General features: G+C 41.8%; 1 protein-coding gene across 2 annotated transcripts; it reads right to left on the bottom strand.

The window, feature by feature from the left end:
• Positions 1–1,326: 1,326 nt before the first annotated feature.
• Positions 1,327–26,473, bottom strand: polr2c (RNA polymerase II subunit C). Of its 2 annotated transcripts, none has more exons than XM_085914989.1 (9): positions 26,347–26,455; positions 24,232–24,281; positions 18,494–18,562; positions 18,371–18,423; positions 10,877–11,005; positions 10,009–10,060; positions 3,511–3,679; positions 3,318–3,392; positions 1,327–3,234 (listed from the first exon to the last, which is right to left on the bottom strand). In XM_085914989.1, the coding sequence occupies exons 2-9, from the start codon at positions 24,251–24,253 to the stop codon at positions 3,090–3,092; spliced, it is 714 nt and encodes a 237-aa protein (XP_085771115.1). In that variant the 5' UTR covers positions 24,254–24,281; positions 26,347–26,455; the 3' UTR covers positions 1,327–3,089. The 2 variants fall into 2 exon arrangements, with proteins under 2 accessions (XP_085771115.1, XP_085771114.1); XM_085914988.1 differs by having other exon boundaries at positions 1,329–3,234; positions 26,181–26,473.
• Between the last annotated feature and the right edge of the window lie 449 nt (positions 26,474–26,922).

Below are 26,922 nucleotides of genomic sequence, written 5' to 3' on the forward strand. Positions count from 1 at the left end.
CTGAACACTTCAACACACATTAAGTAAATGTGAGGTAACTGGTATGCAGTTCCTTCAACAAACATTGAGTAAATATGGGATAACTTACATGCAACTAATTCCAAAACAGTTCCGATCAACAACAATCTATGAATCTAAGCTACAGTTAACTAAAATGAATGAAGTGACTAAACAAAAAACATTTCGCCTGTGCAAAGAAGCTCTGCTCATTGCTAGTAAAGACCTTTTACAGAAACAAAACACAAACATAAGGACAGGAAGGATACATAAAACTGACAGGGGTCAAAGGACATCCCTGGAACTAGATAAGAAGAACTTAGTTAAACGATAAAGGGAAATGTGCTTTCAGCAGTTTGCAAACATATTTTTAAGGTTGTGTTAAACTTATAATCATATCAATACAATATCTAGTATTGGAGTGCTTGTGTGGATTGGTGGGTGATGAAAAATGTGCAGGCAAACTGCATGAACTTGTTTTCTTCTAAGTGTTGTGGAACAGGCCCTGACAGGGAGTACCAGACGAAGGGAGTACCGGACAAGGTCGGTGAGAAACGAGAACAAAGAATAACACCACGTCCAGGTAGTCTGGCTTCGAGATAAAAAAAACCAACTGCCTGACCACAGCGATAACACCTCGACGGGGAGGAGATGGCCATCGACCAATCATCACAGAATGTTTTGCATGCTTTAATATTCATATTGTGTTTCTTTAAAACTGGGCAACCCGGAAGAATGTGTCGTCTTCTGGTGGTCACAAAAACGCACGAGTTTTAGTGTGAGGGACCCAGGACCTAGGCCTGTATTAGTTCACTTTGTCAGGAATAAACAATTGGTAAATTTGGTCTGATTGATCTACTGGTCTTCTCTTTGACAGAACGAACTCGCAAAATTGTTAGGTGCGCCAGTGTGTAGATTGAGACATAGCAACTTGTTAAGTGTTGATCGCAATTTGGAGTCAGATCAATAGCTAAAATCCGTAGCCTAACAACGGAAAGGAGTTCAACTCGTAAAAGATGAGGCACCCAGGTCTGGCAGGCCAAGGCTTCACCTAAATTATTCCAACATACAGGTTCCAGCTAATTGTTTCATGTAAAATTACAATAATGCAATATCACCGACTACCCTTGGCATAGGGAGACATGGTTTGCTTTGCAAACCTTTCATTCTTTTCAGAGAATACCATGTTTTTGCGCGAGAGAATGTGCTCCATCGCAAAAGCCTCATGTCATATTAGGGCTCCATACCGACTTATTGCTAATTGACCCCCGAGTTGGTTTTGGCAATTGTAGAAGTGTCTTATATCATTACACTCATTAAATAAAATAATTACAGTACACCTCTTACAGTCTGCTTGCAACCCGTAATTTATTTGCTGGAAAAAGCTCAGACTTCACTACAAAAAATTGCTTGCTCCCACTACGCTCAATCAGAAGGCATAGGAGCATGGTGTTACCGTTCTGCAATCAAACCTCTCTCAGCAATGATGTTAAATTGCTAGTAGCCACCGACATATACAAACAATGCGATTGGATTAAAAGCTGTGTTGTGATGATACAATAGCCATTCATATGCGTCACTGGCCGTGTTTGGAATTGTGGAATTATTTGATCTGCATATGGACATTTCCATTTCACAATGATGGCTTTTGAGACTTTTCCCACAAGGCAAATTTGATCAATCAAATTGGCATTTTGGCTTCATAATGACAGCCTTTGCGACCGTTCCCACAAGGTGAGTTTGATCAACCAAATTGGCGCTTCACCTGAGTGGTGAATTTGGGAAATACCCTATTTTTCGGACTATAAGTCACATTTTTTTTCATAGTTTGGGTGGAGGGGAGACTTATACTCAGGAGCAGCTGTTATGTGAAATTATTCACAAATTTTAAAACTTCAAAAATCCGTGATGTAGTGAAACCGCAATAAACGAACCACGATGTAGCAAGGGATTACTGTAATGTGAACTGCAACTGACATCAGCGGCGCGGCGTATACGTAAAGGACAAAGGATTCGTTCGCGGGATTTAATGACTTGGAGTGACAGAGATTGTTTGATAAAATTGTTGTTTTAATTATATGGGCCTGTGGAATAATTTGAACTGCAACCGCCGTCAGCAGCACAGAGCACACCCAGCATTGTTGACATAAAGGACGATCGATGGATTTAATGATTTGGAGTGACACAGATGGTTTGATAATACTGTTGCTTATATAATAGTTATTTGGATAACTGTCAATGTTACGTCAGGCCCATTCTCATCTCTTTGTTTGTGTTTATGTCACGTTAGCATACCGTATTGTTCAGCCTGTTGTTGCTCGTTCATGTCTGTTCTTGGTGTTGGATTTTGTTGAATTTCCCCAAAAATATGACTTGTACTCTGGATGCGACTTGTATGTTTTTTTTCACTTTGTTGTACATTTTATGGCTAATGCGATGTATATTCCGGAGCAACTTTTAGTCCGAAAAATACGGTATTTATCTGGCCAAATTCATTTTCAAATCGTTATTGGCGACGATCCCTGAGAGCTCTGTGAATCATTAAGTGATCTTTGTTATATAATTTCATTTTGTCCCTCTAGTCATGTTAAGTCTTGATACGTGCCTGTAATTTTCTGCCGTACTTTTGTTAGTCATCACTAAGCTCATTCGCAGTCATCCAATGTATACCAGTTCAGTGCAATGTGAACCGGCTTACTTATTTCTACGTGGCAGATTTAATATTTTGAGACCATTCCTGTTGACTTAAGCGCTTGTTGCATGAAACAACAGATTCTGTCAAATTAAGAGCATTTAGTTAGTTAGTAATTTGTAACTACAAGACAACCAGTCTTTATTGCATACAATGTATAATAAAAATTTCATACATGTTTGACAAATTTAATAAATCTTACATCTAACAAGATGTTGGGTCACTAACATTTTAGAACAGTAAGTGAAGTAAAGACTACCCGTAAGAGATGTGAAAGTCCATGATCAGTAACCAAAGAAGCAACTACAAGTACAAGATGTGTTTGTTCTGCGTTGTCTGACGATCCTAAAGATTACAAAGAAACCCTTCAGAGTCAACGGTGCTATTCATCATTGTGACATCAGTTGATAGTGAGCACATCACTCTGGATTTCATGGTTGAGTTGTGTCTGTAGGTCGCTCAGCTTTTTCTTGAGAACAGCCAGTGCGGACATGACAATGGTCTCAGGTCGGAGGGAGCCGCAAGACTCCACGTTGTAGTAGAACCTGTAGAGGGAAAAGGAAGATGATTTGTGATTATTTGATTCTGAATTGTGGCTATGCTTGGACACGATAGATGCTTTCCTCACCTTTCTGGTTTTCCATTGGGGTCATAGGGAGCTTGGACCTCATCTTCCTCAATTTCAGAATATTCACTCTTGGGCCTATATCCAGCATGGCAACAAAGGAATAAATGAAGAAACAGAAAAACCTTTATTATTCAACCTACTAATGATGAATAATAATAAAGGTGATGAACATTCGTGAAGGTTCGGAACGCACCATTCCTCAGGTCTGGGGTAGACAGTGTGCCTCAGTGCATTGTCAGGGTCATATTCAAACGCCACTCCTGCTGTTGGGTTCCACTTGGCATGTTCCTTACCAAATCCTTTTTTGGCATAAGCTTTGAGTCGGAGTTCCTGTCCTTTCCGAAGCTTCACCAGCAAAATTTCTATTCATAGAAATGCGTCAACACATGATCTGAAATGCTTTATCCTCACTAGGGTCACGAGTGTGATGGAGCCTATCCTAACAGCCTGAACTGGTTGCCACCCAATCTCATGGACACATAGACAAACAAGCATTCACACTCATAATCACACCAAAGGACAATTTAGAGTGCTCAATTAACCTAGCATACATGTTTTGGGTGGATAGAAACCGCAAAACCCACAAAGAAAATCCACAAAGGAACAGAGAGAAGATGCACTGTGAGGGAGACAGGCTAAATAGTTGCCTGCCGTGCCACCCTGAATGAGAATGCAATTATGGAAAAAAAATATCCCAATGATGAATTAATTTTTTTTCAAGTTTGTCTGTGTTGTATATTTTACTTCTTCACTGACTGAAATGACGAGCCAGGACGCAGATCTTCCTTTAACGTGTTTTAGTGAGATAGAAAAACAGAAAGTTGAAACATACAGCGTGTGCGAGCGAGATTGCTAGAGCTAACAGCCAGTCAGCCTACCCACAATGGCCACAAATAAATTCTCAACAGTCTGGTTTATCAATATGATGATGAACCAATCAGAGGACATTGCGTTTTACGTAGATTGCGGGGGTAAACCAATCAGAGGACTGTACGTAACACGTAGAGGAAATACTGTCGTTTGTGCAAATCTGGAAAGTTTTGTGTGGCTTCTGCCACAAAATGACTGTATGTAACACATAGAGGAGTACGTACTTCCGCCGCCATTGATAAATGAATACTATCGTTTGTGCAAAGCAAACAGCATTAGGACCCTCTAAAATGGCACAGAAGAAGTAACATGATTACGAAGCACAATGAGAGCTTTCTGGAAAGCCAGGATCATTGCAGAAGAGCAACGTGACAACGATGAGACAATGACAAGAGCGAACTTGGCATGTTTAATGGCGATCTTGCCCAACTGTTTAATTTGGATACAGGAGATGAGGATTTTGATGGATTTGTGTATTAATATTGTATTGTGAGTACAATACAGTACATGATTATATAGTAGAATAAAGTACAACGGAACTGACTGCCTTGCTCCTTTGACTTTTTTTTTTTTGCCGTATGCATGCACCCTATAATGCGGCATGTCCTATGTGTGGATTAAATAAAGAAAAGACCCTGGAATTGAGTCTGGCCCTTTTAACCCGAAGCACCTTATGGTGCGGAAAATACGGTAAGTTGTTGCTGCTGAGGTTCAGGTAGCATGTATCTTTTCACACTGGGCCACTATGTAGCGTTGTAGTTTTTTCTCCACTTTTAATAAATAAAAATCACCATTAAAAAAATGGGTTACTTGGGTTACCTTTGTCTGATTTTTACATTAGTTTGATGGTTTGTTTTTTTTAAACATTAAAGTACGGAAACTCAGCGGAAAAGTAAAACTTTGAAAAGAGGATTAATAATGTATTTCTCCTGACACTGTTTTCCTTTGGGTCAATGAGTTGATTGTAAGTCCGTCCATCCTCTATTTATCCAAGAGGCAGCAGCTCGTGGGAAGCACAGACACAGACCTCTCAGGAGCCAACCTGAGAGGCATAGTCTGGCAGGCATGTCCTTGGTCAGGGGTGGGCAAACCTTTTGACTTGCGGGCAGAATTGGGTTCTAAATTTTGACTGGGGGGGGCCGAAACAGGAGCAGGTGGATGTAGTGTTTGTGTAAAGTAATATAAACGACATGTAAAGGTTATTGCATAAAAGGTTTTGGCCTTTAGTAGGTAGTAAAGCATTAATATTCAAAAAAAGCTTTAAGAAAACAAATGCATTTATGAACAGCATTAAAAATGCGCCTTATATATGGATCAATTTATGAATTTGTTGATCCATACTGGTTGTACACAGTGCTCTGCCAAAATTTTCAGTGCATTTTAGTACAACTAGAAAATTACGTCGCATCGCTTACCAGCATTACGGCAACCGTGGTCAGGGGGAGTCACTGAATAGCTGTTGTACTCGTGAGGCTATTTTATGTCAAAATAGGCTGCTCTGTTAATGTTTTGAGTAAATTTGCGGATCGATATGGAAGGAAACATAGGTAAGCAGTAACAAGGTGTTAGATCGAACTTTAGTCAGTTCCGATCATTTTTTAAGCCCTCGTTTGAGAAACGCGATTGTTTACACTTTGCTGAGGCTCATGGGAGTTTGCGAGCTGAGGCTCATGGGAGTTTGCGGGTGGCTAATGCTATAGTGATAGCTGCTATACGCACGATGCTATTTCATGTCAAAATATGCTGCTCTGTTAATGTTTCGAGTAAATTTACGGATCGATATGGAAGGAAAACATAGGTAAGCAGTTCCAAGGTGTTAGATCGAAATTTAGTCAGTTCTGATCATTTTATAGGATAGTTTGAGAAACGCGATTGTTTACAGAGGGCCCATTGGTTATTGGCTAGTGGATGCATATCACAACCCTAGTCAACCGCAGTTTGTTGCAGTATAGCTTCTATTTTATGCGCCTTATAATCCGTGCACCTTATATATGGACAGAGTTTTAAAGTGGGCTGTTCATTGAAGGTGCGCTTTATAATCCGGTGCGCCTTTTGGTCCGAAAAATACGGTATTTAAATATGCCAAGTAAAGCACTAAAATACAGTAAGCGCATTCTCCAGAAAAAATACAACAAACATGGCTGAGCCTGAGATATTCAACCCACTTCGCCGAGAGATCCGACCTGCTCCTAAAAATTTAAAAGCAGACGTGTGGAATCATTTTGGATTCTACAATGTTGACGAAGGAAATTAATTGGACAAAAGTTACCTTGTATGCAAGATTTGTCGCGCTAAAACAAAATACTTTGGCAACACAAGGAATATGAGAAGTCACAATGGGTTTGCAACCGTACTCGGTTGTAGAGAATCAGGAATTTCGGAGTATGATGCAGGCAACAGTGCAGAGGTACGTCATCCCTTCCCGATGCTATTTCACCGACACGGCTGTCCCGGGACTCCACAAGCAGACTAAAGCAGAAATAACGTCATCGCTGTTGAATGCAGACTGAGTCGCCGTTACATGTGATACGTGGACGTCTGTAGCCACCGAGTCATTTGTTACTCTAACTGCCCATTTCATAAAATGTTCAAATCAAATCAAATGTTCATGCATTTCTATTCCTATGCATATTTAGATAAAGGTTAATAAAATGTGATGGAAATTAATTCAACTCTTTGTTTCTTATTACAAATGCAGTGTTTTTTTTTAACTGCAAGTGGTGAATGCTCATTCAGTGAGACAAAAAGAAATGTGGAAAAAGTGCATCATATACATAAATTAAAAATGCATCAATAATCGTTTAATAATCAAATCGTAGCCTCTGAATCGTAATCGAATCGTGAGGTGCCTCAAGATTCTCACCCCTAACTATCAGTGATCCTCATTAAATACGACACTGTTATTATGAACTAGAATTGGCAATTTCTGGAGAAATTGCGTGTGAAGGCGAAGGCACTTCACACTATTGTGGGACTCGAAATGATGATTAAATGACAGAAAAATGGTAAATTAATAATGATGATTAAATCAAATAAAAACGGTAAATTAATGATGATGATGAAAGTAATTATTAAAGTGATGTGTTAAAATTGAATGAATGAAAAAAAAATCATGGCCAAGCAGGATTCGAACTCGCTCGCGGACGTGGCTCGTGTTTAGGGACCATTGTTTTCTCACTGAGCTAAACAGCGACTATGTGTTTGATGTGGTGGAATGTTGCTATTAATCAAGAAATTAAAATGGTGAACGTTAAAATGGTAAAATGATGTTTTTAACTTAAAATTAAATGAATAACTAAATGAAAAATAAAAACGGTAAATTAATGATGATGATGAAAGTAATTATTAAAGTGATGTGTTAAAATTGAATGAATGAAAAAAAAATTATGGCCAAGCAGGATTCGAACTCGCTCGCGGACGTGGCTCGTATTTAGGGACCATTGTTTTCTCACTGAGCTAAACAGCGACTGTGTTTTTTGTGGTGGAATGTTGCTATTAATCAAGAAATTAAAATGGTGAACAAAACGGTAAAATGATGTTTTTAACTTAAAATTAAATGAATAACTAAATCAATGAATGAAAAATAAATAAATAAAAAATAAAAGAGTTAAATAAATGAGTTAAGGAAAGAAATCATGAAAAAAGTTGTCAGATGTCAAAATTTGAACTCACTCCTGAACGTCGCTCGTGTCTAATGCGCCATTAAGAATGAATGGGGGATTTTAAGGCACAAATTTGCTAATTATGCAAAAACGGTAAATGTTATGAACAAATAAAATACTAGCAGTCATGCCGTGAATTTTTGGAACGTGTGAAAGTTGGAATGGAGTGAATCGGTTAAAGCATGTGGGAGTAGTTAGGTGTCAAAAAAGTGGGAGGAATAAATTGTTTAATAATAATAAGAAGAAAAATAAAGTAGAATAACAATAGTGTGAAGGCCTTCGCCTTCACACTAATAACAGTTTCCATCACTTCAGCGCCTGCAGGTCTGATTTATGAAATATGTTTATCTTATGAGGCAAAATCACATAAAATGGCAAACATTCTGACCAAATACATCATCTTGAAGAATCAGTGAAAGAACACATCTAAATAAAGTAATAAAGAAATCAAAACGGCAATACGATGACGAATATCTGGAAATCAGGGCAGAGCTTTAACTCACAAACACCTGGTGACAGAGGTGATGAAACGGGAAACACTTCCTTAAAGTCGGCCTTAAGAACTTCAAAAGTTAAGATTAGTCGCAAACAGGTGGTGTATCAATGTTCTTGAGCATCCTGCATTGTTTGAAAATGAGAATGGTTGCTAGTTTCAATCCCTGCTATTTGTACAAATTATTTTCAAAATGCTTTTTTTTTTCTTTTTTTTCAACAAACTTGAGAAACTTCCCCTCATTTTCAGTGGGAACAGTGTTGTTGGTCTCCCTTATTTTGCTAGGGTATCATAGTCTGGAGTAAAATTTGTTGAGGCAATTCTTAGGATAGAGCCGAGGTGTTGGTCTATTAACCTAGATCTGTGACGGGGCTTTGTTGCTGTTCATGTGGTTGAACGTCTTGCTCACACACGTCAGTCAAGCCATATTGTCCACTCGTTTTTTAAATACTCGGCACTCAGTGTCCACCTTTCTTTTCGCCACTCATTTAAATGCAAGGATTCCAGGGGAAGGTTTGTTGGTGGCTTTGGCATAAAACTGTATATGAAAGCTCGGCGCACAGATTACGAGAATGCTGACGTCACAGCCCACACTCGAAATTCGGCACTGATAGAAATAGAGCGTGGAGTGCGCCGGGTCCGTACTACTGAGTACGTACACGCACTTGTGAGTGTGCTTTCTGACACGGCCTCCGGGAGTAAATGCGTGGGCGGGCGTATTCCCATCTACTGGGGAAACGCAGTCATTGCAGGGAAAATGACATCATCAAAAAAAGTATAATGATACAAGTTATTCAGGTTTGGTGGGCCGGATTACACGCCCATGTGGCCGCGGGCTGTAGTTTGCCCATGTCTTGGGCTTGTCCCCACCACTCCTCTCAATGGGACATTCTCTGAAAACATCACCAGGGAGGCAATCTGATCAGATGCTCAAGCCACCTCATCTGGGTGCTCTCAATGCGGAGGAACAGTGGCTTTACTCAGAGTCTCTCTTGGTTGAGCAAGATATTCTCACCTTCTCTTCTTTTAATTTTAACCTAAAGTATTAGCGTGGCAGTACAGGTGTTGTAAAATGTTTGCCACCAGGTTGTAAGCGGGTAAGATAAGAATCAGTTTCCTGACGTACTGTCCATGCTCTCCCTTAAAGACTTATTTTAAGATTGCGAGTCTGTTGCAAATGTTTATTCATCAGGTTTTCTTCAAGGTCGTAAACAGCCGCAAAAACGTTCGCCAGCAAATTTAATGGTCTCACACTTTTTTTGTGCCGCAAACATTTTTTTTTAAGATGTTCACATTTTGATAGTGACAAGAAAAACTCATCATAGCCATTAATTCTGTTAGCGAATGTTTTTGCAATTGTCTGCAACATTTAATAAACTATCACAAAAAAAAGAGATTTGCTACATGTGCACACACTCTCACTCAATATAAAGGAGGAACTTGCGGTCAAGATGTTGCTCCTTCGCAAAGGAGCCAGATGACACTTCCCCGGTGACACTTCCCACCCACTCAAGACATGCTAGAGAGACACCCCTGGGAACACCTCAGGATCAACTCAGAAGAGATGGATCAAGTCAAAAGCCTGGGCCTTCCTGCTAAGATTGCTGTACCCGCAACTCCATCTCACATATATGACAGAAAATAATTGAAAGAACTTGTGGTTTACCATTTCGCTCAGCATAATCATTAGGATCGTTGTCTCGACTCCTGGATGTAACCTGAAAAGAGACTGTTGGTGTCATGGAATGTGTCCACCTTTGATTGAAAAATGAAAACCAACACAACATTCACATGTAGACAATAGCCCTTTTAAAACATGAATGTTGGCAGTATTTGCATTTTTAAAGGCCATGTAAGCATGCAAACAAAGAAAAATATGTCCTTTTTCTGGTTTTTAAAATTCTGTATAAGACCGCGAGTTTACCCGTTTTCTAACCGAAATATTGTGTAGTGTAAACACAATCGGGTTACCTCCTTCGAATGGAGCATTGGTTGGTCTGTGTACTATGCATACTCTTCCTTAGTGTGCAAGGAATCTTGCTATTTGCAGTACAGGAAATACTTGCATGTGAATCCCCCCCGATCAATAAAGTATGAATCAATCACTCAATCAATTCCTCACCATAGTGAGCCTAACTTGAGCACATTTATTTCTCCGCTGCAATGAAAATGATGCAGTGTGTGTATACAGACGTGTATGTGTGTATAAATCTGACACGCAACTCAAACAAGAGGATGTAAATTTTCATGGCAAAGCTCAGAAAAGCATACTTTTGGAGTAAGGGGGGAAACAAACTGCTTAATTCCTGTGGTGAGCGACATGAATGTTTTATTCATGGTCGAAAGTAACAAGCGCAAAGGGCGTCTGTTTGCGTCATGATGTGCGACACTTTCAATTGGGGGATTTAAATATATGAGTGACTGTTCATTTAGGCATATAAACGGGATATTCTGAATGTTTTAAAAACAAAATTTTAACATTAAAGCCAATTCTACCTACATGTAAATATAGTTCATGTGATTAAATGACCTACTGGAATAACTCTGTGGTTGTTGGACAACAGGTCACGTGAGGTGACATTGCGTGTCTTTTCATCAGTGCAGCGAACATCCAATGTCAGCTCAACAGAGCACTCTGGACAGAATTCAACACAGGTGCAATCCTGGAAAGAAAGAAAAAACATGGTCACAGCGACAAGGAGGTTACTCACGTTTCCTAACTAAATAAGGAGGCGCAAGAAATTTAAATACTTTAAAGCGGCACTGTCAAGGTTTTGGACTTTTATTACATGTTTAATATGGTACAAAACCAAAAATAAACATTTATCTTTAACAGTATTGTTTAAACAATTATATTCATTACCTCAGTGCTAGTCATCCTTCACTTAGCCGCCACTCATGGAAAAAGAAAAGTGAGCAAGAGCTCAGGAGTTCACGACATTGCGCACTGGCACTGGAAATGTAGTCAACTTTGTGCATAATATTACCGCTTTTTGTCGATATGGCGCCACCATAATCAACAAAAACTTAATCCTGTTTAATGTGCCTTTAAACATCACTGAATTCCATAAAACTAATGATGTTGTAACCTTTTTTTTTTTCATCAGTCATGAGAGAGAGAGAGAGAGAGAGAGAGAGAGAGAGAGAGAGAGAGAGAGAGAGAGAGAGAGAGAGAGAGAGAGAGAGAGAGAGAGAGAGAGAGAGAGAGAGAGAGAGAGAGAGAGAGAGAGAGAGAGAGAGAGAGAGAGAGAGAGAGAGAGAGAGAGAGAGAGAGAGAGAGAGAGAGATTTTTTTAAACCAAAAAAATAGCTTTAAAAATGTTGATAGACATTTAATGTGTTGTCCAAGCGAAACAGAGTTAAACTAGATAGGGAAAAAGGCAATTTCATATAACCATTTTTCCAACAAATGTTGATAGACATTATTAAAGTTCAACAAAAAATTAGAGGGGGAGGATGAGAAAGCGGATGAGAATGTAAATAAAAAGAATATAAGTGCATAAATAAATCAAATCATAAAACCCCAGAAAAAACATCCATAAATTAGCTAATCCTTTGATGCTAAAAACGAGTATGTGCCCGTAAAGCATAAAACATAAAACAACATAAAAAACATAAAAACATTTAACATAAAAAACAAAACAAAAAACATAGATTACTGTTTGAGCCACTCATGACAGGTCACTTTAGAGCAGGCCGGGGCAGAGGTGACTAGACGACCTGTCAGGATGGGTTTGGAATCAGTTAAGTTAAAGTTAACTAGTGCTAGGCTAGACTTCCAGCATGCACATAGTTCCTTGTGTAGACTAGAGCGTCACAGTTTGAATAGTGCTACAGTACACGTGAACACACTTTCTACTGAGGTAGTAGACAAATCCAATCGCTCCACCCTGACCGGTATAGCTGATGATACGGTGCCTCTTTCAGATAATATTACATGTGTACCAAATATTTACAATCAAATTCCTACGGTCGTATGAATTTGAGAACACAATCTTACTTTCATTTCGTATAAAAATCCTTTGGTAGATACGAACCCTGATCGACCGATTACACTTAAACTCCGTTTTATGAATAATAGATCGCTTCTTACGAAAGCAGTTCTCGTTAACGACCTCATCACGGAACGTGGTGGGGGTGTTGCCATCATCTCAGATTCCGATCTTAGATTTACGCCTCGTTCGATTAATGTATTTAAAAACATTTGAAGTTCTCACTGTCCGATCCACCACTTTACCATAATTTTATCTTGCTGTTATTTACTGTCCACCCGGGGCTTACCCTGGCTTCCTGGATGAATTTTCAGAATTCATGGCTGATCTAGTGACAAATGCGGATAATATAATAATCATGGGCGATTTTAATATCCACATGAATTTACCGTCAGAGCCACTTACTTCGGCATTTCAGACTCTAACTGATCCGTTTGGTTTTACGCTAGCCGTACAGGCAGCAACGCATAAAAATGGAAATACCTTAGATCTGGTATTATCCCGAGGACTGGCAACCTCAAATATAACAGTCCTACCATACACTACTGTTTTGTCTGATCATTACTTAATAAAATTTGAAATTTTAGTTCTTAGTCAAAGACAAGACAGCAATCAGAATTATAGCAGTCGTAATATTAACTTCATGACTGCAACTGCGCTATCTGAGCTACTGCCATCAGCAACTGCCGTATTCCCCTCATATACGGCTCTATTGATAATCTTACAAATGAATTCAATGCTACATTGTTAAATGCCATCGACTCTGTGGCGCCGCTACGTCTGAAAACTCGCCGTAGATTGCCTACTCCGTGGTTCACAGATGAAACACGTACGCTTAAGCAATTATGTAGAAAGCAAATGGCGTTTAACCAAACTTGAGGTTTTCCATCAGGCATGGCGCGACAGCCTCCTAAAATATAAAGACGTGCTTATCTTAGCAAAAACTATTTTTCGCAAGTCATTAATCTCAATAAAAACAATCGTAAATACCTATTTGATACAGTGGCAAAGCTAACACTACGCCAGCCGACCTCCGATAGCTCCTTCCACTCAGGCGACGAGTTCATGAAATTTTTCGCTTGAAAGATTGAATCCATTAGGGATGAGATTAAGATGATCGTTCCGATCGCTCAGTCGAGACCGCCGATTACCGGCGCTGACGATTATGCAATAACTCTTTCAAACTTTAAAAGCGTGTCCCTCCAAAGGCTTACACAATTATTTAGTGCGGCTAAACAAACAACATGTTTACTCAACCCGCTATCTTAAGAATTATTTCAAATCTTAGGACCGTCCATCTTAAATATAATTAATCTGTCTGTCTCCTCTGGGATAGTGCCAACAGCCTTTAAAACTGCTATCATTAATCCGCTACTTAAGCGACCAAATCTTGACCCGGACTGTCTCAGCAATTATAGGCCAGTTTCAAATCTCCCATTCATAGAAAAAACTTCTTGAAAAAGTAGTAGCGCAGCAACTTATTGATTACATGGTCGCTAATAATCGATATGAATCTTTTCAGTCTGGTTTTAGAGCTAATCATTCCACTGAGACAGCACTTGCTAAAGTGACTAATGATCTCCTCATAGCTATGGATTCAAACACTTCATTGGTATTGTTACTACTCGATCTTAGTGCTGCCTTCGACACTGTAGACTTCGATATTTTATTAGAGCGTCTTAAAGGTTGTGTTGGTATTTCAGGGTCTGAAGTAGGCTGGTTTCACTCATATCTATCAGACAGGACGCACCGAGTGGTCCATGGCAATACGTCCTCTGAGCGCTATAAAGGTTTTGTGTGGTCTCCCACAGGGATCGGTACTAGGACCAATTCTATTTAATATTTACCGTAATTTTCAGACTAATAGTCGTTCAATAAAGTGAAAAAAAAACATATAAGTCGCACCGGAGTATAAGTCGCACTTTTGGGGCAAATTTATTTCTCAAAATCCAACACCAAAAACAGACATGAACCACCAAAAACAGGCTAAACGATACGGTAAGCTAATGTGACATATACACAAACGAGGAGCTGAGAACGGGCCTGACGTACATTCAGAGTTATTCAAGTAAGTATTACAGAAATAACACGTTTATCAAACCATCTGTGTCACTCCAATTCATTAAATCCATTGAACGTGCTTTATGTAAACAACGCCGCGTATGCGCCGCATATGCTGACGTCAGACCCGTTGTAAGTTGCATTTCTAATTATTCCACAGACCCATATAACGATATATAAAGTATATTTCAAATAACTAACATATTACAACAATATTATCAAACCATCTGTGTCACTCCAAATCATTAAATCCATCGATCAAATGACTCGTTCTTTATGTCAACAACGCCGCGAGTGCACTGCAGAGATCTAGTATATAACTATATTGTAGCGTTAACAAAGTAGGAGGAAAGACGTGGGTTTATATAACAACAATATTATCAAACCATCTGTGTCACTCCAAATCATTAAACCCATCGATCAAATTCCTGGTTCTTTATGTCAACAACGCCGCGTGTGCGCTGCAGAGATCTAGTATATAACGATATTGTAGCGTTAACAAAGTACCAGGAAAGACGTGGGTTTGGTGAACGGCTCTTTAACAAAACAAGAGTTCAACGAGCCAACAACTACCTCTTCCAGCCAGGGAGGTGGAAGAGAGCTCCATAGAATAGGAGCGGGCGTGCGTACAAGCCATGTCCGAGCCCCATCCACCGTCCCCGGACAGCCACCCGGCCGAGCGCCGGGCCCCGACTTCCATCCGTCGAGAAGGACCGGGTGTGCGTAAAAGCCATAATAGTTTTTCAAACCTTCTGTGTCACTCCAAATCATTAAATCCTTCAAACTCTTCGTCCTCCGTGTCACTTACAAACAAAGCCGCTAATGATGCCGGTAGTACGTGGGGCCCTTCGTCATTTTCGTTATCCCGTGATCGAATCCTTTGCCTTTTATGTAAACAACCGCAGCGCGGCAAGGGTGACGTCACTTGCAGTTCAAATGACAGTAATCCCTTGCTACATCGCGTTTCGTTTATCACGGTTTCACTACATCGCAGATTTTTGAATTTTGAAAATTTGTGAAAAAAATCACATACAAGTCGCTACCCCACCCAAACTATGACAAAAACTGCGAATTATAGTCCAATAATTACGGTATATGGTTCCGCTTGGGGACATAATACATAAATATAATATTAGTTTCCAATGTTGATGACACCAAATTGTATATGCCGTTATCAATGACAGATCCACGGGGCTGTTGTAAACTTGAGGCATGCCTTGCGGAGATCAAGCAATGGATGTCTCTCAACTTCCTACGTCTTAACCCAGATAAAACTGAGATGTTGATAATTGGTCCAGCTCGTTATCAACATTTATTTAAGGAAACCACTATAACTATAGATAACCGTACTATCACTCAGAGTGATAGTGTAACTAATCTCGGGGTAATATTTGACCAAACGCTCTCCTTTCAAAAGCACATTAAGAATATAACCAGAATTGCGTTTTTTCACCTTCGTAATATTGCTAAGATTCGCCCAATCCTTTCGACCGGTGATGCGGAAATTATTACACATGCGTTTATCACGTCGCGCCTGGACTACTGTAATACATTATTCTCTGCTCTTCCCAAGTCCAGCATCAAAAGTCTACAGTTAGTACAAAATGCTGCTGCAAGGCTGCTCTCACGGACAAGAAATGTATATATTAGCCAACTTACACTGGCTCCCGGTCCATTTAAGATGTGACTTCAAGGTTCTTCTATTAACCTATAAAACATTGCATGGCTTAGCGCCTTCATATCTCGTCGACCTAGTTGTTCCTTATGTTCCGTCTCGTAACCTTCGTTTGCAAAACGCTAGTCTTTTAGTGACACCGAGGGCCAAGAAAATGTCTACAGGGTCTAGATATCAAACTCTGGCCCGGGGGGCAATTTTGGCCCGCAGTGTAATTATATTTGGCCCGCGAGGCAATTTCAAATTAACATTAGCGCTGTAACACCGCATTCATCGCTTGTACTACAAATCCCATAATGCTCTGCTGTTGCTTTGGCGCCCATACCTCCGTTCATGACTCCGCCTCATGCCCATATAAGTAGAATCCGTGTTCATTTTTTCCCAGAATTACGTCCATTTCTTATATACAGTCTATGTGCACACCCGCATCTCCGTGCCTCTCCCCCATACTGCGACCTTTGGTTGATTTATTCATACTTATTTTATTTTCAAATTTATTAGCCTGTGTAAGAAGCTAATTTTGACATTTACCTCAGAAGGCTGCAAACAGAAAGGAGGCATTCAATTTTTATTTAAATTTTATTTAATATGCCATAGTTTTATTATTATTATTATTATTATTATAAGTATTATTAGTGTTATTATCAACTTGATTTTGCAGGCCTGCACTTCTAAGTTATATAAGCCTTGCTTGTTCAATATTCATTGTAAAATCAAAACTTGTTTGATTCCATATTAAAAGGTTCATTTGTTCAACCTTGTTTTGTTCAATTTAAAATTTTGGCCCACTGTGAATTTGAGTTTGACACCTAGAGCATTTTCTATTCTGGCTCAAGAGCTCTGGAATGCCCTACCAATTGATATTAGAACTGCTACCTCAGTAGAAACATTTAAGACACGATGAAAGACATATTTCTATGTTATGGCCTTTAATTAACCTGTAGTGGCCGATTCGGCTGGCGTTTGTTTTTGTTCCCTCTCCCCAACCCCACTTCCCCCACCCCTCCCCGGCTGGGGAGGTGGTTAGGTGACACTCAAGCTGACAGCGGCTATCTAGATTCTCGTGGACCAATTCAGGATGAGGGAACTGCAGCGGATTACCCTCTTCAAAGACATTGCCAGGACGATCGAGGGCTCCTCCGACAGCTCTTCGCTTTGGCCTGGACATCCACTTTTTTATTTCCATATTTTGTATTTTATGTGCCCTCTTTGCATCCATTGCAGCCTGGTGATCCTGAAAGGGGGATCCTTCCATCTGTGGTCCCTTCTCAAGGTTTCTCATTTTTCCCCTGGTAGGGTTTTTTTTAGTTTTTCCTTGACCTTTTGGGAGCCCAAGATCAGGGGATGCTTTGAGAATAATTGTCAATTGATTGTCTATGTGAAGCCCTTTGAGACTGCTTGTGATTTAGGGCTATACAAATAAACTTGACTTGACTTTTAAGATATATTTTGGCAAAAAAAAAGATAAATAAATAATAATCCAAAATGGTGTGATACTATGCGTAATTCAGACAGGTCGTGTTTCTCTAGTCACTAACAATTTCAACTACTGATCTACTCTACCAGGTCAATTCAACTTTGGCACCATCTTCTGATGATATTTGGAACTATAATAGAGGTTTATTAGACGAGAACATTTAAATAAACTTGACTTGACATGTAAAAAAACATACAGGAAGTGGGGAAAAGGAAATTTGCGTTCCCCCCACTCCAAAATACTACTAACTGGAGCTGCAAGTAATTATCTTGTCACAGAAGCAGATTTGTATTTCATCCTCTTAAGTAAAATCATCAGAATAAGAATCAGTTATATTGGCATGCCAAACAAGGAATTTTACTCCAGTTGATCTCAGCCTCTGTACAACCTTTAAATGAGTAAGAACATTCAGGTGACTAACACCATTAAAGTGGCAAGAACAGGATATTATTGCCCAGTGATGTCTCTACATTTTATATATCCTTGGGGAGTCTCAGTGTATTATTAATATTGGTTTGATAAAATAAAACTGATAGGTATGCAAAAAACGCAGAAATTAGGACGCACAAATACTTTTTCAGACCATAGTAGATGCACAGTGCTGATGCTTAACAATCGCTTTTATTTTAAGTGTTTTTCTGTGTTCTTGCAGCATCTACATTAAATTCCAGAGAATTGGTGCATTGGAAATTAATATTAAATCTTTGCACAAGTATACACAAAATCAAAAAGCTACGCTTTATGTTTTGGACAATTTGGAAGGAAGAAGGGAAAAAAGGGATACGATTCAGCAGGTTACAAAACTGTTAAATAATTTAACTTACCCTGGAGTACTGCATTTTTTCTACAATATCGTCACTGGTGAGCGGAATAAGGCCTGAAAACAGAAAATCTCTCAATATGTACTGTACACATACAGTAGCTGTCAGTCACCATGTCGAACATACCAACTCTGTGAGCGATGAATTCATCATGCAGTACTGACGAGTTGGCATCAATCTGAATCCAGTCAATTGCTGTGAAGAAGTATTGGCAGAATAGTTATCGGCACACAGTTGTGAATAACAAAATAGTATTTTATAAAACTTAGTGTAAAAAATGCTGTCCACGGGTTAATCACATTGTCGCACTTAATAGAATTTATATAATTTGACCATTCCCAAAATAACGAAAGAGACTAATGCCAAATTCCCCCCGGGTCCGGAATTGATGCGTTGCGGTCTCCGTATGGAAGACATACGAACACTACAAGGGGAAGAACGCAATGAAGTTGACTTGTCAATCAATGCACACCGGTCGAGAAGGGATGTGATCCGTATGCAGCACATCTCTGGAGATTTCCGTATTTTTTGGACTATAAGTTGCGTTTTTTTTCATAGTTCGGGTGGGGGGAGCGACTTATACTCAGAAGCGACTTATATGTGAAATTATTCACAAATGTTCAAAATTCAAAAATCCGCGATGTAGTGAAACCGCAATAAATGAACCGCGAAGTAGCAAGGGATTACTGTAATTTGAACTGCAACTGGCATCAGTGGCGCGGCGCATATGCGGCTGTGTTTACATAAAGGACAAAGGATTCGATCACAAGATTTAATGGCTTGAGTGACAGAGAATGTTTGATACAATTGTTGTTTATAATTATACGGGCCTGTTGAATAATTTGAACTACAACCCCCGTCAGCGGCATACACCCGGCATTGTTGACATAAAGGACGATCAATGGATTTAATGATTTGGAGTGACACAGATGGTTTGATAATATTGTTGCTTATATAATATTTGATACATAATTTATATTTCGTTATATGGACCTGTGGAATAATTTTAAGTGCAACCGCCGTCAGCGGCGCAGCGCACATGCGGCATTATTGACATAAAGGACAGTCGATGGATTTAATGATTTGGAGTGACAGAGGGTTTGATAATATTATTGCTTACATAATAGTTATCTGATATATAATTTATATATCGTTATATGGGCCTGTGGAATCATTTTAAGTGCAACCGCCATCAGCGGCGCGCACCCGGCATTGTTGACATAAAGGACGATCGATGGACTTAATGATTTGGAGTGACACAGATGGTTCAATAAAGGTGTTATTTATGTTATAGTTATTTGGATAACTGTCAATGTTACTTCAGGCCCGTTCTCAGCTCTTTGTTTGTGTTTATGTCACGTTAGCATACCGCATCATTTAGCCTGTTGTTGCTCATTCATGTCTGTTCTTGGTGTTGGATTTTGTCGAATAAATTTCCCTCAAAAATGCGACTCCGGTGCGATGTATATATGACTTTTCCTTCTTTATGATGCATTTTACGTCTGGTGCGACTTCTACTTCTACTTATAGTTTGGAAAATGTATGACTTCATTTCTATATCACTGTATCGTAAAAGTTATGTACGAGTCCGTTGCCCTCGATGTCCAGCCGTCACGTGATAATCCTGCTGTTTTTGCGGACATGAGCACATCTTTCAATTTTATTAGTTTGTTCGTATAGTAAAGGAATCACTTTTTCAGTAAAGTACTTCCGAGAGGGTATTTCATATTGTGGCTATAACACTCGCATTACGAAGCGGAATCCCTTGTTTTCAACACTGCTGGACTGTCTGAGTCCCTTGCACATGTATATAGTAGCAATACCATTCATTAGTCATAGCTTTGGCCCATGTTGAAGAGACTTCGGGTGATAACGTGACAGGTGGCTTTGGAAGTTTGTCGTGTTGCCCGTGTACCGTACTCATGACGAGCAATTCTTGCATATAGCATAGTCTTTCTGTCGTACACTGGTGCTGTAAAACCCAAAGGGATTCTAGACTTTGGATTTAAATGTGGCAGGCACATCTTTAAGTTTTCTTTCAGACGTCTTTTTCCTCGCTGGGCTCCGCCATATTCTTTTTGTTGTGAATATGGTTCGTTTTGGTGTTTCTGCCTACTCTCCAGTCAATCACGCAACAAGCGCCCCCTGTCTGACTCCAATGGAATGACCCGGCATGGGAAATTGAATGGAGGAGTTTATAGCAGCATAACATTGAGTTTGAAGATCACTACTTGATAAGTGGGCATCGAGAATTGATCGGGTGATGAAATATTGCGACATTTCGTCATATCGATATATTGGCGGCACCCCTAATTCCAATCGTTGTATTCATGAATAAATACATATACTGTTTCTATTTAAGATCCCTTATGACGAGTAAAATATATGGAACTAGTTTTCCCTCGCCCGGACGCGGGTCACCGGGGCCCCTCTCTGGAGTTAGGCCTGGAGGTGGGGCTCGAAGGCGAGCGCCTGGTGGCCGGGCCTTCGCCCATGGGGTCCGGTCGGGCATAGCCCGAAAAGAAAACGTGGGTCCCCTTTCCCATGGGCTCACCACCTGTAGTAGGGGCCAAATGGGTCGAATGCAAAGTGAGCTGGGCGACGGCCAAAGGCGGGGACCTTGGCGGTCCGATCCCCGGCTGGGCGCCTGCACATTGGGGTTCACCCCGGTGAGAGAGAGGGTAGCCTCCCTCCGCCTTCGGGTGGGGGGATGGGTCCTGACTGTTGTTTGTGTCTATGCACCGAACGGCAGCTCAGAGTACCCACCCTTCTTGGAGTCCCTAGAGGAAGTGCTGGAGAGCGCTCCTTATGGGGACGCCATCGCTCTACTGGGTGACTTCAATGCTCACGTGGGCAATGACAGTGAGACCTGGAAGGGCGTGATTGCGAGGAACGCCCCCCCCCCCCGATCTGAACCTGAGCGGTGTTCTATTATTGGACTTCTGTGCTCGACACGGATTTTCTATAATGAACACCATGTTCAAGCATAAGGGTGTCCATGTGTGCACTTGGCACCAGGACACCCTAGGCCGCAGTTCGTTGATCGACTTTGTAGTCGTGTCATCGGATTTGCGGCCGCATGTTTTGGACACTCGGGTAAAGAGAGGGCGGAGCTGTCAACTGATCACCACCTGGTGGTGGGTTGGCTCCGATGGTGGGGGAAGATGCCGGTCCGACCTGGCAGACCCAAACGCTCTGTGAGGGTCTGCTGGGAACGTCTGGCAGAATCCCCTGTCAGGAAGAGCTTCAATTCCCACCTCCAACAGAGCTTTTCCCACGTCCGGGGGAGGCGGGGGACATTGAGTCCGAGTAGACCATGTTCCGCCCCTCCATTGTTGAGGCAGCCGACCGGAGCTGTGGCCGTAAGGTTGTTGGTGCCTGTCATGGCGGCAATCCCCTAACCCGCTAGTGGACATAGGCGGTAAGGGATGCCGTCAAGCTGAGGAAGGAGTCCTATCTGGCAGTTTTGGTCTGCGGGACTCCGGAGGCAGCTGACAGGTACCAAATGGCCAAGCGGAACGCGGATTTGGCGGTTGCTGAGGCAAGAACCCGGGCGTGGGAGGAGTGTGGCGAGCCCATGGAGAATGACTTCCGGACGGCTTTGAGGAAATTCTGGTCCACCATCCGGCGTCTCAGGAGGGGGAAGCAGTGCACAGTCAACACTGTTAACAGTGGAGATGGTGTGCTGCTGACCTCGACTCGGGACGTCGTGAGTCGGTGGGGAGAATACTTCGAAGACCTCCTCAATTCCACCGGCACGCCTTCCATTGTGGAAGCAGGGCCTGGAGACTCTGAGGCGGACTCTCCAATCTCTGGGGTCGAAGTCACTGAGGTAGTTAAAAAACTCCTCGGTGGCAGGGCCCCGGGGGTGGATGAGATCCGCCCGGAGTTCTTAGAGGCTCTGGATGTTGGGGGGCCGTCATGGCTGACACGCCTCTACAGCATTGCGTGGACATCGGGGACATGCCTCTGGATTGGCAGACTGGGGTGGTGGTTCCCCTCTTTAAGAAGAGGGACCGGAGGGTGTGTTCCAATTACAGGGGAATCACACTCAGCCTCCCTGGTAAGGTCTATTCAGGAGTGCTGGAGAGGAAGATCCGTCGGGAGGTCGAACCTCAGATTCAGGAGGAGCAGTGTGGCTTTCGTCCTGGCCGTGGAACCGTGGACCAGCTCTACACCCTCGGCAGGATCCTCGAGGGTGCATGGGAGTTCGCCCAACCAGTCCACATGTGTTTTGTGAGAAGGCGTTCGACCGTGTCCCTTGGGAGGTTCTGTGGAGGGTGCTTCGGGAGTACGGGGTGCCGAGCCAACTGATGAGGGCGGTTCGGTCCCTGTATCACCGATTCCAGAGTTTGGTCCGCATTTCCGGCAGTAAGTCGGATTCGTTCCCAGTGAGGGTTGGACTCCGCCAAGGCTGCCCTTTGTCACCCATTCTGTTCATAATTTTTATGGACAGAGTTTCTAGGCGCAGCTGTTGGCCTCTTCAGGCCGTGATCTCCAGCTCTCACTGGAGGGGCTCGCAGCCGAGTGTGAAGCGGTTGGGATGAGGGTCAGCACCTCCAAATCCGAGTCCATGGTCCTCGGTCGGAAAAGGGTGGAATGCACTCTCCGGATCGGGGATGAGATCCTGCCCCAAGTGGAGGAGTTCAACTATCTTGGGGTCTTGTTCACGAGCGAGGGCAGGATGGAGTGCGAGATCGACAGACGGATCGGTGCAGCGTCGGCAGTAATGCGGACTCTACCGGTCCGTCGTGGTGAAGAGAGAGCTGAGCCAAATGGCAAAGCTCTCGATTTACCGGTCGATCTACGCTCCTAATCTCACCTTTGGTCACGAGATCCAGGATACAAGCGGCCGAAATGAGTTTCCTCCGCAGGGTGTCCGGGCTCTCCCTTAAAGATAGGGTGAGCTCGGTCATCCGGGAGAGACTCGAAGTAGAGCCGCTGCTTCTCCACGTTGAGAGGAGCCAGATGAGGTGGCTCGGGCATCTCATCAGGATGCCTCCTGGACGCCTCCCTGAGGTGTTCCGGGCATGTCCCACCGGTAGGAGACCCCGGGGACGACCCAGGACGCGCTGGAGAGACTATGTCTCTTGGCTGGCCTGGGAACGCCTTGGGATCCTCCGGGATGAGCTGGATGAAGTGGCTGGGAAGAGGGAGGTCTTGGAGTCCCTCCTGAAGCTGCTGCCCCCGCGACCCGACCCCGGATAAGCGGAAGAAGATGGATGAATGGATGGACTGTTTCTATTTCACGGATCTTTGCTTATCGCGGGTGGTTCTGGAATGCATCTCCCGCAATAAACGAGGGATCACTGTATTTCAAATTAAAACCCTTCTGCAAACTTTTTTTTATTCATAAAAACATATAAAACATCTACAACCTACAGAGCTCCCATTTCAACATGAGTCAAACATTTAAAAGACAAAACCGTTATAGAAATAATTTAAACATGACAGAAAATTACTATTTAAACACAAAATGTTCTTACCCATGATAGAAGAGCCAAAATTCACGGAAAAAATGTGCCAAAAAGCATATCAATCGAACGAAAGGATGTCTATTGTTTACGCGGTTGTTATTGAATGAACTCAACTATTCAGCGTGAACCCCCGCTCTTGTGATCTGGCGGGTGCAGATTTCCAGACACACACCGCACACTGACTGTAGTCAGTTGCAGTCCGTGCTGCGTCTGTATGTCTTGCGTACGGACATTGGAAAACATCAGTTCCGAACCCAGCGTGAATGATCCTTTGCACTGTCCCAAATAATTATGCAGATCATCATCATGACTATCTATACACAACCACAATGCTGTAAATTCAATCATTTGTGGACTGGAAAGTATTCATTTATAAAGTGAACATACCTACTGTGGGTACTTCTGACATGAAAACACGTCTGATTGAATTGGCAACTCTAGAAACAGAAAACAGAACATTTACGTCAACATTTACTTGGCCAAAAAGCAAATCATGCAATCGATCAGAAACGTGATGTGATCAGGATAGAAATAGCGTTGCCACCCGGTCCGGATTTTCCTGATTGGCCCAAATTTTCATGGTCTGTCCCAGACAAAAAAATCAAAACGGGACACTGAGATGATCCGGATTTTTCTACATGTTGTGCAAAATGAGTATTTCAGTTTAATTGTAGCGTGCTTACATCCATAAACCTGTGCACAGCGTTATTGGCTGTAGAAAAATGACTTAGCATGCTCATCTGTGGTGGTGGGGTGGCGGGCAGTGGTGGCTCATTCGGAAGGTGAGGTGGAAACAGAGAGTGTGCAGGATAAGGAGAGACAGAATGGAAAGAATCCAGTGACTACAAAGAGTCAAGTTTTATCATGGAAATGGGCGGGTGACGGATAATTAAGGTGCTACAGGAGGTGATGATGGGCCAGCAAAGAAAAATATCTAAATGCTCGACATGATTTAACAATGACTACTTAAAACAGCGGCGGCTCGGTGGAGCACTGGGTAGCACGTCCGCCTCACAGTTAGGAGGGTGCGGGTTCAATTCTTCCTTCCTCCCTGTGTGGAGTTTGCATGTTCTTCACGAGCCTGCATGGGTTTTGTCCGGGCACTCCGGTTTCTTCCCAAAAACATGCTTGGTAGGCCGATTGAGCACTCCAAATTGCCCCTAGGTGTGAGTGCGAGTGCAGATGGTTGTTCTTCTATGTGTGCCCTGCGATTGGCTGGCAACCAGTTCAGGGTGTCCCCCGCCTGCTGCCCGATGATGGCTGAGATAGGCTATAGCTTGCCCGCGACCCCCGTGGGGACAAAGCGGTTCAGAAAATGGATGGATGCATAGTTAAAACAGGAGAAATACGCTATGTGGCTAAGACCATGCGCAGGCAATCCATTTTATGCTCACTGCTCCCTGTGCCCAGCAAAAACTATACTAAAATATGAAGATAAAACTGCATAACCCAGCCAAGAGCGGCAAGCAGCAGAGGCACAGGCAAGCACAAGCAAAGCACCCACCACACTCTAAGCAATCAGGTAAGCTGTTTGACGTCACACTTTACATTGCTAGATTTGGTTATTCTTGTAGACAGTGAAAACTTACATTACTTGTTTTTATTCCACATAAAGCAAAAAGAACCTAATTATATATTCCCCCCTTTTCCCCCCAATACTGCCCCTTGGTGTCCACAACAACAAAACTGTTGAAAATAAACCAAAAACATAAAGGCCTGTAAAGCAATTAAGTAAACAAATAACTAGCACGTGTAATTTTTACGAATTACAGCTATACAAGTGCAGTGCAGATGGGTGATTTTTAGCTTGGGTTAGATGTGCGAAGTACGCCACTGCTTACAAACAAAAAGGTCGATTCGATAATCAGAATTACAGGATTTTGTCTTACACAGGTGGCAACCCTATTTAGAAATCATATGAATACATCTAAACAGACCGAGGCATTTACTTGGTTAATAGGCTGCATAGGACTGAGCTTCGGAATGTAAATTAACAAATCGTTTTACATTTTAAGCTATTAGTTATTTTTAAGCACTGGTCGCATCAGACGCGATGCACTATATAAAAAGAAAAAGTGGTACGCGCATCAACTCGGTACTTTCAATTACAAACTTGACATTTTCATCTGTAAATTCTGAGATTTTTACAGTCGGCTGGTTTGTATATGGCATCGTAGCAGAGAAATCGTGCTAAAAATATGTATCTATTTTACGTAGGCTGTTTCTTCTCAGAATGTAAATGAACAAATCTCTTTACATTTTAGGCTAATATTTATTTTAAAGCACTGGTCGCATAAGTCGCGATGCACTATATAAAAAGAGAAGCTGATACTCACGCCAAATCGGTATTTTCAATTACAAATTTGACATTTTCATCTGTAAGTTCGGAGATTTTTACAGTCGGCTGGTTTGCATACGGCATTGTAGCAGAGAAATACTGCTAAAACTATATAATTTTATACGGGGACTGTTTATCCTTCTTGGTCTTCTTCGTCTGTCTACCTCGTCTATCTTCTTCGTCTGTCTTCTTCTTCAGTCTTGTGTTGGCTCCTGAGTGAACAATTCGTTCTAAAGAACGAATCTTTTCGGTGAACGAGAGTGAAAGTGATTCCGAAACTGATTTGTTCTCAGTTCATATGACTTCAATCAGTAGGTGTCAGTAATGCACATTGAACCTGGTGCCACCTCACCGTAAAACAAAACGAAGACGTTACTTCCTGTTCATGAACGAGTCGTGGATTGCATATCCTGTTCACCAACGAACGAATCAGTGAGTGAACGAATCAGTGAGTGATTTGCATTTCCGGTTCATCGCGAGAACGGATCAGTGAGGGAACGAATCCTGACATTCCCGTTCGCGAACGAGTCAATGGGTGAACTGCTTTCCCGTGCATCAACGGATCAGTCAGTGAAAGTGTTGCGTCTCCTTGCGTGAACTATGTAAGCAAGAATGTAGATTTACGATTTTACGATTTAGGTTTTATATAACGTGTATGCATTTATATATATATATATATATATATATATATATATATATATATATATATATATATATATATATATAGGCGAAGGCCTTCA

This window comes from Syngnathus leptorhynchus, chromosome 6, assembly GCF_054491065.1.
Source record: "Syngnathus leptorhynchus isolate UIUO chromosome 6, UIUO_Slep, whole genome shotgun sequence".
In the NCBI taxonomy this organism is placed as follows: domain Eukaryota; kingdom Metazoa; phylum Chordata; class Actinopteri; order Syngnathiformes; family Syngnathidae; genus Syngnathus; species Syngnathus leptorhynchus.